The 20065-nt window shown below is 32.2% G+C and overlaps 1 protein-coding gene across 1 annotated transcript; it reads right to left on the reverse strand.

Annotated features, from left to right (window-relative positions):
* Positions 1–8557: 8557 nt before the first annotated feature.
* Positions 8558–19200, reverse strand: LOC143049598 (5'-nucleotidase-like). Its single transcript, XM_076223199.1, is given in 5 exon segments — positions 8558–8568; positions 14228–14425; positions 15634–15846; positions 17195–17408; positions 19189–19200. Coding segments are annotated over 5 exon segments (648 nt in total).
* Between the last annotated feature and the right edge of the window lie 865 nt (positions 19201–20065).

The following is a 20065-nucleotide window of genomic DNA, read 5'->3' on the forward strand; positions in this document are numbered from 1 at the left end:
ATTTTCAACCGGATTTTTGTGTCATTTTTTTCATTTCAAATATATGGACTGAGGAACCAGATGAAGTTTCAATCATTTTAGCTTTCATGCAATAATGAACATTTTAACATATCTTCCATTAGATCATGTGAGGATGGTTCACAATCAACAGTCAGTACATCTGCATCCCAGGATCCCTTAGCTACATCTCTGTATTGGAAAGATGATAAAGATTTTGATGATGGAATGAAAGACCCAAGGACTTTTTCTTTTAAGCCAGAGAAGGCACCTGGCTTACAGTTTGGTTTTTTAACAAGGTTATTAAATAAAAAGTTATATATAAAATAATGTAATGAGAAAGGTGCAGTTAAATGAGAAACAAATTTTATATAACATATGTATACAAATGTACTTGTATCTCAATCATTCTAATTTGGATATATATATGGCAACTGTTATTCTGGAATGACAAGAAAGAAATATTCCATTTTTATAACTATCTCTAAATACTAGTTACATGTTACATGTATTTTTAAAGTACTTATTTGTATAAAAAACAAAAATTATAGTAATGAGTTCAAGGTTTAGAATAGGAATGTTCTTGCATTTCTTGAAACAACTAGTATTCAGATATTGAAAATATTATTTTCTAGGCAATCTTTAAAGGCATTTAAGAAACCAGTAGATTTTCTGTACCTGTTTCTCACCCATCAGATAGTACTTCAGATATGTATTGCAACTAATCACCATGCAGAACAACTAATAGCTAAGGGACAAAACTTATCCTATTCTGACAGTGATGGAGGCTGGAACCAAGTGACTGTAGCAGAAATGTATAGGTATTTAACAAATATCCATATATCTATGTTTAAAATTGATGAGTAAATTTATTTTCTGCATTTCTTTAATTTGCAGGTTAAAATATATTACCGCTGTCATTAGGTTTATCTTGTAGTACACGTACATGTATATTGACTACTACTCTTTAAGTACTCCTAGTAGCAAAAGCGTGCAAGCAAGGATGGACATTATAAAAATTGGAATTGGTTTTTAGGCTTAAACTGATTAGAATAAAGAGCCAAAACAATACTTTTAATACATTGTATTAATTGCTTATTTCTAGAGCTAAATGTATTTAAATGCAGTTTGAGTAAGACACCTGCAGTATCAACGTTCGCCCTAAGGTGCAATTCATTTTCATTGAAATTCTTTATTTCACCTGGTAAAAAATATTTTCCATTTGATTTTTCCAATATTTTTTTATTTTAGGTTTTTTGGTATTGTTATATACATGTCTATTGTAAATCTTCCAAATCTTGAAAAGTACTGGTCAAGGAGTCCTTTGTATGATGCAAGTGTGGTTGACAAAGTCATGCCAATAATAAGATTTAAGGCTTTACTGTCATTTCTACAGATTAACTGTGATCCAGATAAAGGTTAGCTATGAGTATGATAATGATTTTCACTTTTCATAATAGTTATATGTCATGCAAATTGAAACCAACAACATATGTACAAAACTTTTCTAGAGGTCAACATACTGTATACATTAGTTATGTGTATATGTCTATTTTAAAGCTTAATTTGGGAACAAAATTTTAAATATGTGAATAACTGCAATGCAAAGTATCACTAATCTGCAATTGGTAACAACATGAACAAAATCTGCAAAAAGAAGAAAAAAAAACATGAATAAAGAATGACAAAAATACAAATTGACATGTTTATTAAAGGTTGCATGCTATTGAAAACTCAAAAGAGTAGAACTATGTTTTTTTTATCTCAAAATACCCCTTTCAGCCTCAAAGAGGGAAACCGTCATAAAGAGTCTAGATTGTGAATAAGTGCAGGGAGAATTCATCATATTACTGTTACCAAAGTTATTTCAGTTAAGGTCGAAGGGTTGGTACCATCTTAACATTTAGTCCACCTTCCTTATCATTATTATCTATTTCAGATGACAAGCTGACAAGAATAGGTTTGCTACTTGATCATGTTCAAAATGTATCCCAGTCCATGTATCACCCTTATGAAGCATTATCTGTAGATGAAAGGATGGTTTCTTCAAAACATCAGTACTCTGGAATCCGTCAATTTATACGTGACAAACCTATACGATTCGGTATAAAGCTGTGGGTATTAGCAGATGCCTTGTCTGGATACACATATGCTTTTTATGTATATTTAGGGAAAAAAAGAACGGTTATATGCCAAAAAAGTAAAGGTCTCGCATACAATGTTGTCATGGAACTTGGAAAAAACATTTTTCAACAGGGATATAGGATTTACACTGACTCTTTCTATACAACACAGCATTTGGCTGATGACCTTCTTACTAAGAGGACATTTTTAATTGGTGCAGTAAGGAGAACAAGTAGTGCAATGCCTAAACAGTTTAAGGACATTGAACAATTTGAAAAATGCTCTGCTAGGGGTGATTTTAGATGGCATAGGGCTAATTGCTTTGCATATGTTCAATGGAGAGATTGCAAAACAGTGACAGTCATTTCACCGATTCATCGTGGGTCTGATGTTAGTTATTGTCATAGGACTGTCAATGAAAGAAAGGGATTTAAAAAGAAGAAAGTAGTGCAGCCGTCAGTCATTCATGATTATAATACAAATATGGGGGGTGTCGATAAATCAAACCAGATGTTGAACAAGTACCCGTGTTACATAAAGTCTAAGTTCCATTGGTGGAAAGTTATTTTCTTTCACTGTATTGACATAATGATTGTTAACTCTTTTATCATACTCACAGAATTTAATCAGAAAACTTCAAACAAAGTAGAAAATATCAGTAATCAGTTAGAATATAGAGAAGCTTTAGCCTTATCTCTGATGGATATACATTCAAGTGATGAAACTGAAAAACAAACTTGTATGCCTGCATGTTTAGACAAAAGAATTGATTGTTCTGATTGCAATGCGAAAGCGTCTTTGAAGGGAAATAAGACTCCAAGCACAAAAACTAACATATATTGTTCAAAATGTGAAGTACCATTATGTTTGAGGAAAGACAGAAATTGTTTTACGAAATGGCATTCTGTTGGTGGAGAGGAAGCAAAACAGTGGGTGAAGGGAAGGGGAAGGAAAAGAAGCTTTATAAATTTGCATTAAATTTACATTATTTCTTTGATTTCTTGAAATATGTTTTTTTCTTCAAAGATATCATCAATTAATTCCAATTTCATAACTTTCATACCTTTTGATCTTTAACAATAAGGAAATGTTGTATGTTTGTCATAGAGATTAACACAAATACACCCCTCCCCCCCCCAAAAAAAAAAAATAAATAAAAAAAATAAAACAAATACAATATACCAAAAAAAAACAAAACAAACAACACATGAACAACAGAAACCTTTCTAAGGTCAAAGGGTAATATCATATGATGATTATTATTGTGCATCTAGTACTAGCTTGATGGTACTGTTTAAACATGTTCTAAATATCATAAACACATGTCAAAAGATCCGTGTATTCAAAATTTGCTACAAGACACTTTTTCTATTTATTCTAAGGGTCATATATAACACAAGGTCAAAATGGGTCATGATGGCATCCCAACAATGTTTTTGATTATAGCATAAGCATGAACAGACATGAGACAAAAGATTAATGGCTGGAAAAGACTGGTATGATGAGAAAATTTGAAAATATATATGGAAAAAATAAAAATATACGAAAAAGTATGTCTTCCTTCACCATTGCCAAATATTTTAATGCGGTTGCTATGGTAACCATTATGTTGCCATTATCGCAGAATAAGGTATATCAACTGCATTAAATTGTATAATCATAAACTACCAATAAGAAATAAAATAATATCCAAAGAATACATGAATTAATCAAGATTTTATACAAATACCATTTTTTTAATGAAATTTGACGGGTAGACCTATTGCTTAGCAACCAAAAAAAAAAACAATTTTCTCCCTGAAGATTTAAGTTCGGATACATTTTTTTATTACTGTGGTATGAGGTGTTACTAATTATAAAGTCAGCTGTATCTATTTCCCTATGGTGTTGGAGATACAGTTACTGGAAAAAAATTATATATGTTTAATGGGAAAAAAATGCCTAAATTGTGACTTTTATATCATTCCCACGTGACTGGTAACCATGGAAACACATATTTTTTTTTTTGAAACAACAGTCTTAATATATGTCTTTCATAATATATAGGCCATTACCAGTTTTTCCTAGTATTTTGTACACTAAATCTAAACAAAGTTAAACTCTACTTTTTAAGAAAAAAATGCAGTAAAAACAGTGAATGTTAAAGGGTTAAGGAGGCTCGAGGGTATAAAAATTTCAGAAAAAAAATCAAACATTTGTTTTTCATTACAAATTTTATTTATTTCCTTTTGTAGTTGTTACTTTATCATATGGTACAAAAAAATCAATTCGTGTTGGCCCCAGATGACTTTCAAAATGTATACATCATTGAAAAAGTTCCAAATTATCTCCCTTTGGTGGAAAAATGACATTTTTTGGCTCTAAAATTGAAATATCTTTTTCAACTCATCGGTGACCTATCTTTTTTAATATAATTTCCATATAAGCTGTACTTAATCCAAATTAATGTAAAATTTTATCGATTTCTGTAATAAATTTCTTTTTTTTATTTCGATATTACCTTTATTTCTCCTATTACTTCAACAGAAAAAAAAACACCTTTACAAAAATGTATGCTTCTATTAACTATAAGATAATAAAGTTCATTTATAGAAAAATATAGAGAAATCCTATATAAATGATTTAGACCCGCGAACCCCCTTAAATTTTAAATGTAGATAGTTTTTGAAAAGAAGTACATTGGTGCAAGCATTACCTGATTACAGACAATTGACAAAGTACAATACTTCAAATGAAAACAACGAGGTCACAATTATATCTGCGGTATAAGGCAATTGTTTCCCCTAAATTGAAAATAGCTTGTCAGATTACATAACAATTCGATCTTTACCCAATATTATTGAGACTGTGTAGTTTGAATATCCGATTTATCGACGGCGGCGCTCAAGTCGCAATTTGAGGTAAAACAGACAAATAATCTATAGCCGTTTTTGATCGTTGGTTCATATACATTTGGATGGTTTGTAGAGAACACAGACACCGCTTTTTTCAAAACTATTATTTAGAGAAAGATTGAGATGAATCCTAATAAAATACCACAAAATTTGTGTTTTAACGACTGTTTATTTTACATGAAAATGTGCGGCCGATTTCTTTAGTTAATGGATCTACTACGTCAGCTGATACTGTGACTTCACCATTGAACTTTCAATGATGGATAACTGAGATCAAACTATCTTTAATAGGAATGTAGACGGCATTCTGGCTGTTGGCATATTTCCGTTGTTAATTCAGATAAAACTATTCATTAATGGTTAACAAATTAATGATGGCGTCTGTATATCTGTCTAATGAATGAACAAAACTTAATACGAATGTATGATACTGAAAATCCTTATTAAAAACAAATCTTTTAAAACATTTAACAGCTGAAATGAATTTAATTACGACAATTTGAATTACCACTTACAATATTGGTTCGTATCCTTCATTGTAAACAGCAATCCCGTTTCAAGGATTTGAAACGCAATAAATAAGTTATCGTCGACATTATTTCAGTATGCAGCGTGACCTTTTTCGTAAAAATCTGGTGATCGCAATACGCAAGTGCGAATGGAAACCAAACGTAAACATCGCGTTGTTATCAAAATAAACTGAATCTTATTGGACCTGTTAGGTGCATATCTGAATATCCATGCTTCTTTGTTGATTGTGTACAAACGGGTGACAATCGTTGAACTTTGTCTTCAAATCACGACCTTTAATTAGCTGACATATTTTCAAAACAACACTGACCGATTGAAAAACAAATGACGATTATACGAAATTCATGCGAAAAAAAAAGATAAAATCCTGCACAGAAGACTAAGTTTATTATATATGCATTGGTTCAAGAATTGGATTAAAAAAAAATTCATCGGTCACTCGTTTCATATGACTTTATGAACATAATAACAAATTCCAATTTTAAAAGACTTACATTATATTACTATATAATTCGAAATCAATAATGATAAAAATACAAAAGGCAAAGTGGCCTTAACATACCTTCCTCTGATTTCTCATACCATCTTCTGATTTTTTATTTACATCTTTTTACGACTTTTAAGTATGTCATATTCCAATAAACATCCTATGCGCTAGCCAAGGGTGATGATCCAGTCCCTCTTCTCCATCCTTCGCAGATTAAACCAACATGTGTGATTACTTCGTTACGCTATCTATAGTTAGAAAAATGTCACGCCCATTCCTTAATCATGATTCTTGACCAATGAAGCACTTTAACACTCTTCAGTGTAGAGGTGTAAACATGTGTGTGTTTAGTGGTTACAAATTTCGTGAAGCAGGAATTGAAAATATATGTTGACATTCCAACATTTAATTTATACGGTGAACAATGCGTGGAATTTGAATTAGTAAATTAAGAACTTTACAAATATCACCAAATATCGTTCTACGTTTTAGGGTTACACAATTAACACGTAGCAATTGTTTATTTACATTTTCTAAATTTGCACGTGATCATCGTGTACACTAAGGTGCTTTTTAATTGGATGCAGCAAGTTACAGTTCTGCGACTAACAGAAATTATAACCTTGTGTCTCCGATTTGTTTACTTAATCCACCAAAGGTGAAGAGGAGTGGACTGGATTATAAGCCTTGGCTTATGAAGATGTTTAGGCATGAAAGAAAAAAAGAAGGTATCATCAAAAATAAACAACAGTAACATAAACAGATATAAGAGACAACATCTTGAACAAAAACCCGACTTTCCCGTTAAAACATCCTGATTTTTTAAAGTGCATGCCTGATCTGCCTTTCCTAACACAGTTTATAAATTGGTTTTCTTATAAGACATCTGTGATCAAGAATTATCGTTTGGATAGAACATACGTGCAATTCACAATGCATTGTCGCTATAGATGAACAAATACACGATAAGAATTTATAGACAAGTCTTCACATACATGCAGATAATTACTTTGACTTTTCATGACGTACCCTTCTACAAATATGAATTAATATAAAGGCAACTGCAATATAACGTGAACACCAGCAGAATATCAAAAACACCCATCAAAATGGATAATAGTTGCATTTAGAATTATCCACAAACAGTAACAATGAAGTTTGTCATTTTGTGAATGGCTCTTTTCCACCATCACTGTGATTCAGACTGTCTAGTAAATATAGATTTAACACAAACACCGATATATAGCTGAAATTTACCATCATAAAATTGAGAGCTTTATAATACTAGTAGCTTATAGGTTCAAAAGCCATTTCAAAGCCAACATCAATACAGGTAATTCAATATTTCCTTTACCGGGATTATAAAGTATTCCTTGTAAGTGGGTCAACCAATACATGCAACGAATTAATTTCGCTTTTTAACAAACGGGATGTACAAACCAATCGTTCACACCATTCCAGTTAAAAGAGAATAAATAAAAACCAACAACGGAAACAAATACCGTTAAATTATAACTCTCGTCATTAGCAAGTCATTCTTTTTCTTTCTTGTCGGGTCCTACCAGTGAATCTTAATACGTAAACAATCGTTCACTAACACCACAAATCGTCGTAATCAATCATGCAACTAATGTAATCCGCTTTTTCAATGAAAGGTCTAGGAACCCATTCGACATCGATGAATATAGAATGTGTCGAACAAATATTTCAGGTCTCATACTAACTTTGTTAAGAATACTACTTTTATGTTTTCCCTGAACGATTTAATTATTTCATCCTTCAAAATATCTACTATAGATGAAAGACGGTATTGAGGTCTTTTTACGTAGAACTCTTAGTAGACTCACACTCGGAGCACATACCATGATCTATATTTATATATAGGCGCTTCAACAATGTTACTGCCGTATCCTGTGTTACTACCATCGCTGTAAACTACTGACTGACATGGACAATCGAATGCCCTTCTTTTTTTAACATTTACACTCCATAAATTTACTTTCCAAAAAAATATTTGCATCAAACTTATGCTTTGAATTACACGATCTAACTATTTAGGGACATTTTTTTCCTAAAATATAAATACTTACATGTTAAGACATAAGAAAGGCGACATTGCTAATTAAATATGAATCTAAAGACTAACCACAAAACCAGGTTCAACCCACCATTTTTTTTTCTAAAAAGGTCCTGTACCAAGTCAGGAATATAGCAGTTGTTATCTAATAGTTCGTTTCTATGAATGTTGCATTGGTTTTTTTTTGTTGCACATATGTGTAAACACTTCGACATGTTCGATTTTTCAGTTTTGAGAACAAAACCACCCACTAAATAAATCTTGTCTCAGTTGCTCACACCCAGTTGTATTAATCACATCGTCTGTGTGAGAACCTAACCATCATAAATCTAATTAATACTTGTTTACCTTCACCCTGTCATTTCTTTATAAGTGGTCTGGTGATCTTAGTAAATATGTAACAAGCTGAAGATAGCCAAAAAATAAGGATTTAAAATTCGAACATCTTTAGTGCATACCTGAAAAAAAATGTAATGGAGTTACAAATATGTATATGGTGATATGCTGACACAATATCAAACTGGAAACAGAAAGATTTTTTGTAATAAATTGCATGTCTATGTGAATATGTTCAAATTTTACACTTGTTTTCCAAAGATGTTTATTAACATGTCTGAAATTTAAAACAAAACGTTTCATTTATCTGTAAGACGCAGAAACTGTAAGTGTATTTTTAACACGTGGTTGAATGTGAATTCTTCAACCAATCTTCTCATCAAAAGAACATAAATAAATTCTGTGACAAACGCGATAGGAATGATAGCCGATTGATTATTTTGCAAACATTTCGACGATTAAGTACTGTGAAAGGGAATTTTGTATCTGTTGAAAATGGTGTTCAAAATAAAAATCTAAACATCCTATACTTTGAAAAAAATAGACTGTGATTTTTCAGCATTTTTTTAACAATAATGTTTACCTGACCTCGTATAATCATAAGTGAGAGTAATAGATTTATTAATCGAAAAACAAACCTGACGTATTATCAGGTAAAATTTTCATGAATCCTGTTTTCTTTTGGTTTTAACATGGTGCTAGGTCTTGGGTTGAAATGATATTGTTTTTTCCGGTAGTGGAATTATTCACACTCATAACAAGCTCGTTGTTATCGATCACGTCGCTCATCACCACACATGCTGGGTTAGGCATGGCACACAGCTTGACCGTTATACCATGAGTTGGGGTAATGACAGGGCTGATTTTAATTAAATTGAGAAGAAGCATTCGATACATAATTCATGTTAGGCTATACAGCCTTTTCCCCTTGAATTGCGATTATCTAATTTTCTGCTTTATTATGTTCGCTCTTATCGTCAGTGTCGCTAACTACTTGCTTAATTTTATGTTGTCAAACATTCTTCTATCCCCCTTTGCTACTATCGGCGATTTTGCTTTGTTTCTTTTGCAGTTGGTCGAACTTGTGTCAATAAAATTTACTCATTGGCCATTATATACTAACGTCTGTGTACAATGCCACTGGACCTCAACAGCTCTAAGCGAAGTATTACAAATTGTTTGTTCGTTCGTTCGTTCGTTCGTTCGTCTTTCGTCCGTTCCTTCGTCCGTCTGTCCCGCTTCAGGTTAAGAATTTTGGTCGCGGTAGTTTTTGATGAAGTTGAAGTCGAATCAACTTGAAACTTTGTGCTTATGTTCCCTATGATATAATGATCTTTCTAATTTGAATGCCAAATTAAAGATTTTCGCCTTTTTTTACGGTCCACTAAACATAGAAAATGATTGTGCGGATGGGGCATCCATGTACTTGGGACACATTCTTGTTCAATTTAATTCTATTCAAAAGCGTTCTACCACAACTTTCCAGTATTAAATTAGAAATTATTGGATCCTTTTTAAAAAGGTCTTTAGAACACAGTGCAGGGGACTCATAATCTTTTCAGCTTCAGTTCATGGTTCTTTTGTTGTCATAGCTAATAATAATTCTCGTGGTGAACCCAAGAGTTTTTATACGGGACGTTTCATGGTGTACCGTTGCCCGTCCAAAATAACTCAAATCGCTTTGACCAATTTACATGAAACTTCGGAGAATTGTTGATACAGTCAAACCTGATTAAACCGGACCCTGAATAAACCGGTTTCCTGTCCATTCCGGCCGAAAATGAAAGTCCCATATTTTTCCTTTCAAAGTCTTTGTTAAAATACCCTTTGTAAACCGGACCCTGTGTATTCCGAATTCCGGTTAAATTATGAAGTCCCATTACTCTTAATTATATTAATTATTACCTGTCAAAACCGGTTTGTCTAATTAATTTCAATGATCGATATGCAATCAAAACATATTTGACAATCAATTAGTCAGGTGTTAAACTGTGAACCTACAATCGTACAGTAGTGAGATGTATTATTTATTAAAACATTATAAACGTGTCAATTAAACGAAAAGACACACCGAATATATCTCGGATTGAACAAACGTTTTAACTTGGATAAACAAATTAAAATCGCGGAGTAAGAAATTGACATCGTGATTTCAATATCCTGGGTTCCCTGTTGTGAACCCCTAAACAAATGACCTTGATAATGAAAAACACCCGGATGACAACAATCAATGGATATTGTACACTGTACGACAACGTTTCGAAAGTGATGAAATTACGTTTGATAATATTCTGGCTTTTTAATCGGCCATTCCAACATTTCAAATTATTGATCATGGGAGTAAATCAAAACTCTCGTCTTACAATCCAAACAACGCGAGCAATTATGATGCAAATGCAAACAATGAAAAACGAAGTGAAAGTATTTTAATTTATCAGATATAATTTACAATCAGAGAGAACTTTTACATGCAAACTGTCGGACGTCACAAGTCATTAACTTCCGGTCAAAACGGAAACCTGAATAAACCGGCTCACTGTCCAAACCGGCCCTTTTTCATAGTCCCGTAGCCGGCCTGTTTATACAGGTTTTACTGTATCTGTTTAGGTATTCTCCTTTTCGGATTATATAACTTTTAGATTTCACGTTTCCGAGTTATTGTATTTTATTTAACAAACTATAGGCCATGAGGAGCCTGTATCGTTCACCTTGGTCTATGTGCTGCAGTGCATATTAATCATAAGGCACTCTTCAACATTGAAGACAAGAATTGAATTCATGACAAAATTCTTTTGGTTATGGTGACTTGCTTGTAATTCTTACTTTACTTTACATTCTTGCTGCTTACTGTTCTCTCTATCTATATAAACTTGGTCCAGTAAATTCAGAGGAAATGATTTTTGTAAAAGTAAACGGACGACGACGACGGACAGCGATAAACGCCAAGTGATAGGAAAATCTCACTTGACCCTTTTAGGCCAGATGAGCTAAAAAGGGGTGATTATGCAGTTTTCAGACACTATTTTCAAAGTGCCTTTAGAACTTTTCACGAATCTTTGGTGACTGTTTTACATAGATTAAGGTAACCTCTCTTTAGTTTTTCATAAAGTTTTAAATTGACATTATGATATTATTTATAGGTTTCATAACAAGCGATGTCAACTCTAGTTTTTTTTGTTAAACCTATTTGTCTTAATATGGTCAATACTCTAAATGTGTTAAATCAAAAATTACGAGAATCCTTGGTGCAGTATTTTTCACACGAAATACACATCGTCGTAACATTTGAAGATCATCAATGATCCAACGAAAAGGCGATGAGATGCCGTAATATCATCTTATGATTCTAGATAACCAATTCAAATAAACACAACTTTTCGTCTCACTTTTTCGTATCACACTCTGTGCAGTGTGGTTCGAGAAATGTCTATCCATGTAAGATATAGATAATTAATAAGCCACAACCATAAGAGAATGAATTTTATTCTCTGCGGGTGTAGCAGGCCCTCATGCGCAGCTGTTTATCAAAAACGCAGTAAGAAACCTACTGAACAGTAGAGAAGAATTAGAAAAATGCTATGTAATAAGAAATATTCTAATGAAAGAATTTTATATATACAGTGAACAATGAAATGAATAGTTCATCAGCTTAACACAATATATGTGCATACGTTTCAATCCAGATTGTCTATGATTACATTATTGGCATCATTAATATATAATGAACATGTAATTTTTAAGAATTGACAAACAACAATATATATAAATGAAATTTACTTGTTAATAAAGTTTAATCGTAGTTACACCAGTACCAAACTCATGAATGCATTGGTTTCGTGCCTTAAAAAGAGCATAATTTGAAATCTGTTTTATTGTTTTTAAACGTAAATACACTGATTTTTAACATTTTAAGCTATAGGAAATTTGTATAATCACTCGAAAAAGCCCGGACTGCTCTCGAAAAAACCCGAACACATAGAAATAAATTTAGTCTAAAATGTCGTTTTCAATTCAATAAAAAAATGTTTGTAATGTGTCTGTATATCTAAGGACATAAGGGTTCCTTGAATGCAGTTCGATCGAGATTTACATTGGTATGTGAATAAAATTGGCTTCATTCTGTTTTTTGGATTAAAGCATTGTAAGGCTTAATTCAATTTTTTTTTAACCAAAAATTAATATCGGTTGATAATATATTTTTATTCGAAGTACTAACACACCTGGTTTATCGTGTATGTTTAACTCAAGCGTCTATATCACTTCTTGCCAGAAAAGAAGTCTGTTTGTTTACATTTTTTATCATAATCATTCGAAAAACCCCAATCAAATCACTCGAAAAACCACGATCCTAACAAAACACTATACATACCGTGAAAGTGGCATTAAACATTAGCATTATTAGCAGACTGCTAAGCCAGAAATGAGCATCTTGTACTGAATAACTTAAAACTATCTCAACTTTTTTGCCTTCATTTGTGTTTGTCGCGTTTGGATTTTTCTGTTCATAAATTGAGTAAATGTGCAATACATCTTGCATTTAGTTATCTACATAGAATTCAAATGTCTTCAATTCCTGAAAAAAAAAAATTGACGCACCTTTTATGATTTACATTCATCATAGATGTACATAGCAAATGACACTTGATATACATCCGAAACTCTTTTAAAAACAAATGCACAATTTTAAATAGATACAAATTCAATGAGATGATGTAATATGTAAGTCCAATATAAATAACTACGGTTCCTATGTCTGTATACACTTGAAAGGGTAGATACAACGATTAAGATATAAATGATATCTTTTCTACCAAGGAAAAGATCGATTTCATTGAGTCAAAACTCCTCTGAAACCATACAAAGTTGAAAAGTTTTGTAAACTGACGTAAAAATGTAGTGTTTTGAACTTCCTGAATTGTCTTTGAAACATTTTTTTTCTCATTATAGAAAGCGCCTATTTATTTTAGAAAATATCCAAATTCGGATAGCGTTATAGATCGGTCTTATACGCTTTTGCGCATTCTCAATAGACTTTCATTTTATTTTTCATCATATTTAGATGTGATTTTGTCAAGTGTTACTCATTTTGATCACCTTCGGTAATGTAAAAGGATTTAACGTACCTCATAAGGTTATTGAGTTAAAAGGATAAAAAAAATGAATATCACACTTTTGTGGGTATCTTGTAGTCAATAAATAAATCAACAGATATCCAATAATGAAAATTAAGATGGGCAATTGTGGAAAAAGAAATAGCCTAAGAATACAAATTATCAATACTGCTCACCTGCAGTGTTCGTTCTGATATTTGCAACCATAATTAAACAGATATACAAGTTACAGTTGACAATAAAGTATGATTAATAAAGTTAAATGATTGTAAAATATTTACCTCAGCATTTTCTATCCGACATTTCGTATCTTTGGATATATAGAAATTTTCTCCAAACACTGATATGTAGTTACAGGCTCGGATTCCAGTGTCACACAATGAATCATTTGACATGTCTGTTGCAACAACAGGCGGTGCAGTCATGTTAACACTTGTAAATGCGACTGTCATATAAGTGAGAGTCTTCGCTATCTATAAAACCAGGTTCAATCCACCATTTTCTACATAAGAAAATGCCTGTACCAAGTCAGAGGATTGGAGCGCCACTGTTACATTTTATGTAAGTCTTAGACGAAACGCATGCCCGGCATATATATACAAAATACCAGTCTGGTATCTCTAATAAATTTCGATGCGAAGAATTTTGAAATAAAAATATAAGTACTTACCTTTAGGTATAGCATTATCCAGTAATATAGGGTTTCCATTATAAAGTATAACTTTTCCGTTGTCATCAAACTCCACTTGCAGATATCCGAGGTATTTAGCAAAGGCATAATCGTGTTCTACTAAAACGTCGTCACCATTATTGTAAATGACAACCTTGAGGTAAAAATCTACTGGGTCTTCGTTGGAAGGCGGTTTGCCTAAATATTAAGAAAAACAATATTTGTAAGGTATTCATTTTGATATATTAGAATGCTTACAAAAACAATTTTGCGCATGCCTTCAGGTTTCATACCACCAATTACTCTCTCAAATTTAGAACGTATTGTAGCAATAACGTGAAAGTAGGCCTACTCAGACACAAAATAGTGCATTTGATGTCATTGTTTACTTAAACTAGCTAACAAATTGGCAGAAATGAAACTTTTGGTGAAAGAGAAATATATTAATACCAGTTTGAGCTAAAATTTACTTGTTTATGAGTTTGCATTCAAAATTGAGTATTAATGCACTCCATAGTATACTAATTTAAGATTTCCAGAAAACCAGGGGTTATTTTTAGTAGTACCTCTATTCGGAAGACCTTTTCTTTTTTATATGATTTTAAACATCTGTTGAAAATAGGCATGAAGAAAGCTGATACATGTACTATTCAGGATATACCTGGTTTCTATGGAGTTAAACTTAAGGTAAAATATTTAGAAAGCTGTCAAAATTGTAAAATTTGGTTGAACAGATAGGGACTTTTTATTGGTGGTATGACACCTTCATAATAAAAATCCTGGTATCTATGGTGAATTTATGAAGAACGAACTTGGATACTCATTTTCTATTTTGTTCTTCGGTTAGGCTCCTCATATTTTTGTTCCAATGAATCATATAAGAAAAGATGTATTCGCTTGAAATGTAATGATATTTGTATATTAATTATGATACTTCTCTATCCCCACTGCAAATTTGATTGTTGTAATTTATGAGACTTTTTTTTGTGTTTCAATTGACTTTGTATTTCCGCCTTAGACCATAAACTGTCAAAACCATTACCTCCTCTATCAAACCGAAGTATGTTCAATGATCTGTACATTAACTCCGATAACAATACTGGTTATAATATGATAATAAGAAGATGTGGTAGATATCTAAATGTTCACAAGAAAACGTTCTGTAATTGTATTGACCGCAGAAACTAAAACATTACCAAAATTACCATTTTAATGTTTATATTATTTGCTCTTTGGCTTTTAACACACTGTTTTGGTATGAAAACGTATTAGCAAATCTTACAACTAAATACCATTGGTAACATATGGAAATATCAAACACAGGCACTTTCGGAATAATTCATGACCATTAATTATAACTACAATGTATTTACAAACCATACATGATATTTATAAATACCATATACATTGAAATATTACACATATAAGTATTCCTGTATATAAAAATGTATTTGTATGACCACCAACAACAATATCGATATCTTCCACTTGAAGTGTTATTTTCTTGTCAACATTAAATCCGGCATGTCCGAGAGCTATGCTTTTATTCACTCCTTGGTTTTTAAGCATGGTGACCTGTGTCTGGATGGATGTGACTTCGTCAAAAAACACCAAATTACCTGTACATAAACAATGGATATATAACATACTATTGTACTTGAATGCATGATTAACAAATGATTATATTTGCTAATTGTTGAAGGCGGAAACGGTGATTTTTATTTGTTCATTTCTGTGTCAGATGGTCTGGAGTCTCAGACCATATCTTCTTTATATATATATATATATTATACAAATATAGCCTTGTATGAGGTCGATACAAGGATATATTGACCTGAAAGAAGTATATTGACTGAGGACGAAGTCCGAGGTCGATATACTTCTTTGGGTCGATATATCCTGTATTGTCCTTATACAACTGTAGGCTATATTTGTTATATTATTAATTTCCGACCATGTTTGTATCAAAATCGTCATTTAGGTTTGTTGGAACTTTATAGATATTACATTGTCTCCTTGACAATAACAACATATTAGTTGTTATTTCATTTACTTTTTTTTTTAGACATCTTATGTATTTGAAGATTTTTTTTTTGTCAAATTATCGATCACAGATATCATTTGTTTCAAAACGTTAAACAATATCCTGAAATTCATTACATGACGTCACAAAGTATATCGGTTTTTAGATATTCTAAAAATAACTGTGCAATATGCTTTTTGCCGGTCAATATGCTTTTTGCTATCCGCCGTTTTCTCTCTACCTTCGAAAATATAGTTTAACATGTGACTATCCCTAAACGAATCAAATTTGTTAAAATATACGAATTAATAATATATATATATATATCCGTTAAACTTCATTAAAATACAATAAAAGCAAACAGATTTCTTTTGATTGAGTTCAGCCATTTCAATTGATATTTCATAGTGTGTCTTTCTATATTGTGATTTTACAGTATTGTTCCAGGCAAGTATGAAGGTAAGTACCTATTAAAATTCTTAAACCCGCTGCATTTTGCACCTGTCCTAAGTCAGGAACCTGATGTTCAGTGGTTATCGTTTGTTGATATGGTTCATAAGTGTTTCCCGTTTCTCGTTTTTTTTATATAGATTAGATCGTTAGTTTTCCTGTTTGAATAGTTTTACACTTGCCAATTTTGTGGCCCGTTATAGCTTTCTGCTTGGTGTGAGCGAATTCTCTGTGTTGAAGACCGTGCGTTGACCTATAATGGTTTACGTTCACAAATTGTAGCTTGGATAGAGAGTTGTTCGTTGGCTCTCATACCACATCTTCTTATATCTAGAAAAATTAAAGAAGTATATGAAGATTGTATCATAATCGTTATAACACATCTATGATAAACGATCTGATTTGTGCTTGATTTTACTAGTGGGAAAAACACTGTTGATTCATAATGTTTGTCCGAATCTTTTTTATATACATTTCGAAGAATAGTTTTGTACCTGTACAGGATAGTATAGGTGTATCTTTTGTTGTGTAACCGACAATGCCGATTTGTTTGCCATCTACGTCTATTATAACACTTTTAAGAAACTTGTTTTAAATCAAAGGCTCTCCAGATGTATCGATGTTACAGCTAAGAATTTTAAAATCACTGTTTTCTACAAGCAGCAAGAGGCCTTCAATGCCATCATCGAATTCATGGTTTCCTAGAGCCTGTAAGCATGATAAAAGATGAATTTGTATATGAAAAAGGTTTCAGCAGTTTAGTAAAAACTGTATGATTCATATTAGATTTAGAATATTGACAGGTTTGTGATCTATATAAATATAGTTCTGCCATTTTGATAAGCAAGCAAATATAACAAAACTTTATTTAAATGACTAACATGCCTATGAAACTCATAACTGTTTGAACATAAATAAATAGCAAAAAAAAAACGAAATCAAGTAAAATTGAAACCGTATCGTCCCTTAGCTAATGGTAAAAACGAAAGCTCAAACACATCAAACGAATTGAAAACAAATGTCATATTCCTGATTTGGTACATTTGGATTAATACATTGCAAAAAATGCTTTATTATAACGAGAAACCCATACCAGTCCCGAGGGCCGAAGGTCCCGATGGCTGATATTGGTCGAAATTTTATAAATAAACAATCTTGTCTCATGACACATAAAATTATAAATATTCTAAAAATATGTTCTGAACTAATGTTACCACTCCTGTGTATTGATCTGTAATTATCTAACATTAATTCGATGCTGGAGACATCACTGTTTTTGTTGTGACATAATGATGTATAATTTGAACAAATGTTACCACTTAATGTTAAGTTATGTATTAATCTGTTTATCATATTCTTTTAACAAAATCAGCATGATATGTCAGGGGACAATCATTTGATTCTGAGGTGAGGTCCGGCAGATCTTAGTAATACATAGTGTAGCCCCCAATCTAGATTAAAATAAATAGTCTTGTCTTATCACACATGAAAAAAAAATCTGGCCCTATGCACATTTTTGTAATCATTTACAAAGGTATCCATTATAAACAGAAAATCCGGAATGAAATATTATCAGTTGTTGTTTTGAGGGATTTGCAGTGAATAAACTCATTATAGATACCAGGATGAAAACTTTATATGAACGCCAGGCGCGCGTTTTGTCTTCAAACGACTCATCAGTGACGCTCGAAAAAAGTGTTAAAAAGTCAAAATAAAGTACGAAATTGAAGAGCATTGAGTACCAAACAATCCAAAAAGTTTTGTCAAATACAGCTAATGTTATTACTGAGGTGAAAACGCTTAGTATTTCAAAAAATCAAAGTTTTGTTAACAGTTAATTTATAATTATGAACATATCCATGCTAACTTAAGTCGACATAAAGGTGCTGACTACTGGGCTGGTGTAATTGGGTAATTAAAACTTCATCAGCAGTGGGATCAATCCAGTGATTGTGAATAATCTCATCATAGATACCAGGATTATTTCTGATCACGGAGTTCTGGTCAGGTTTAAACGGATACCTAAAATTGAGTTATAACAGTTACATAGTACAAAGTTTACCTTTTTTTCGGACTCGTTTGTATCTTAAAAACGTTGGATTAAAGATTTTTTTGTAAATGCTGTGAGGCCAAGACTAGCAAAAATATGAAAATATACAACACAAAGAATTAAAAAATTGAATATCTAAAAAATATTGCTCTGTTCGATGAGTAATACCAGAAAAAACAATCAAGTGCAGCTATACGGAATACTCGCGGTATGATTAACCTTGTGTTACAAACAGATTTGGTCATACAATGTATGGAGATATTTGCCAAATTGAGTCTGCTTATTCTTTTCCTAAATAAACAGATATTTACTTTTTTGGTTTATGCTCCGATCTTTCATACATGGATCGATATTTAGGTATTTGGTGGTAGTTCTTGCCAATTGTGAAGGAACATTTGTTCACTTACAGTTTATGTCTGGTGTAAACATCCCACTAACATCATACACCATTACATCATTCGTCCGGTGCTATTTAGGAGATAACTGTATTGTATTTTAAGCTCCGACGGCATCAAATGGGGATTTGATGGTCGCAAATTAAGTTTACTGGCGACGCGTTAGCGAAGACAGTAAACTGGTATTTGCGACCATCAAATCCCCAATTGATGCCGTCGGAGCTTGAAATACAATATTGTTATCTCCATTCTAAAGAAACTGACAGAAAATAACGTTAAAACACGTATTTAAAATTTGTCATATGCCGTCTGCGCTTGCGCGTACGTCCCATTACATCAATTGTCAATTGATGCCATGTAAGTAAGTGACGTTATCCAATCAAAATGAACGTTACACACGTTGTTGCATTAGAATACACCATACACGTTACACATTTGCACCATACACCTTACACATTGCACCATAATGTAGAAAGTGTGCGACTACAAAATTATTATTTATTTATTGAAAAACATGAATTTTGATCAATATTGTAAATAAGTGTATACAATTAAAAAATCAGTTCTTATCAGTATTTTGCATAGCTTTAAATGTCGTACACTATTTATTCACACCATTCCCGATCGCATGTTACACCATAACACCATACACCACACCACCGTACACCTTCTACCATTGCACCATACACCATTACACCATACTCGTGTTTTAGGAAGTTTACACAATCTAAAGGCTGTGAGTACAATTTTCAGTTGTTTTGACGGATTATGGCATTCAAATTACTTGCAATCAACAGCGGATGATAAAACAATAGATATTCAGTTCATTAAGATGAAAACAGTGAACAAAAAAAAGTTTGTATAGTTCCAAATTCTGTAAAACACGCACCATGTATCGTTTTTTTATGATTTATTTTGGC

Source organism: Mytilus galloprovincialis, chromosome 10, assembly GCF_965363235.1.
Source record: "Mytilus galloprovincialis chromosome 10, xbMytGall1.hap1.1, whole genome shotgun sequence".
Taxonomy (NCBI): domain Eukaryota; kingdom Metazoa; phylum Mollusca; class Bivalvia; order Mytilida; family Mytilidae; genus Mytilus; species Mytilus galloprovincialis.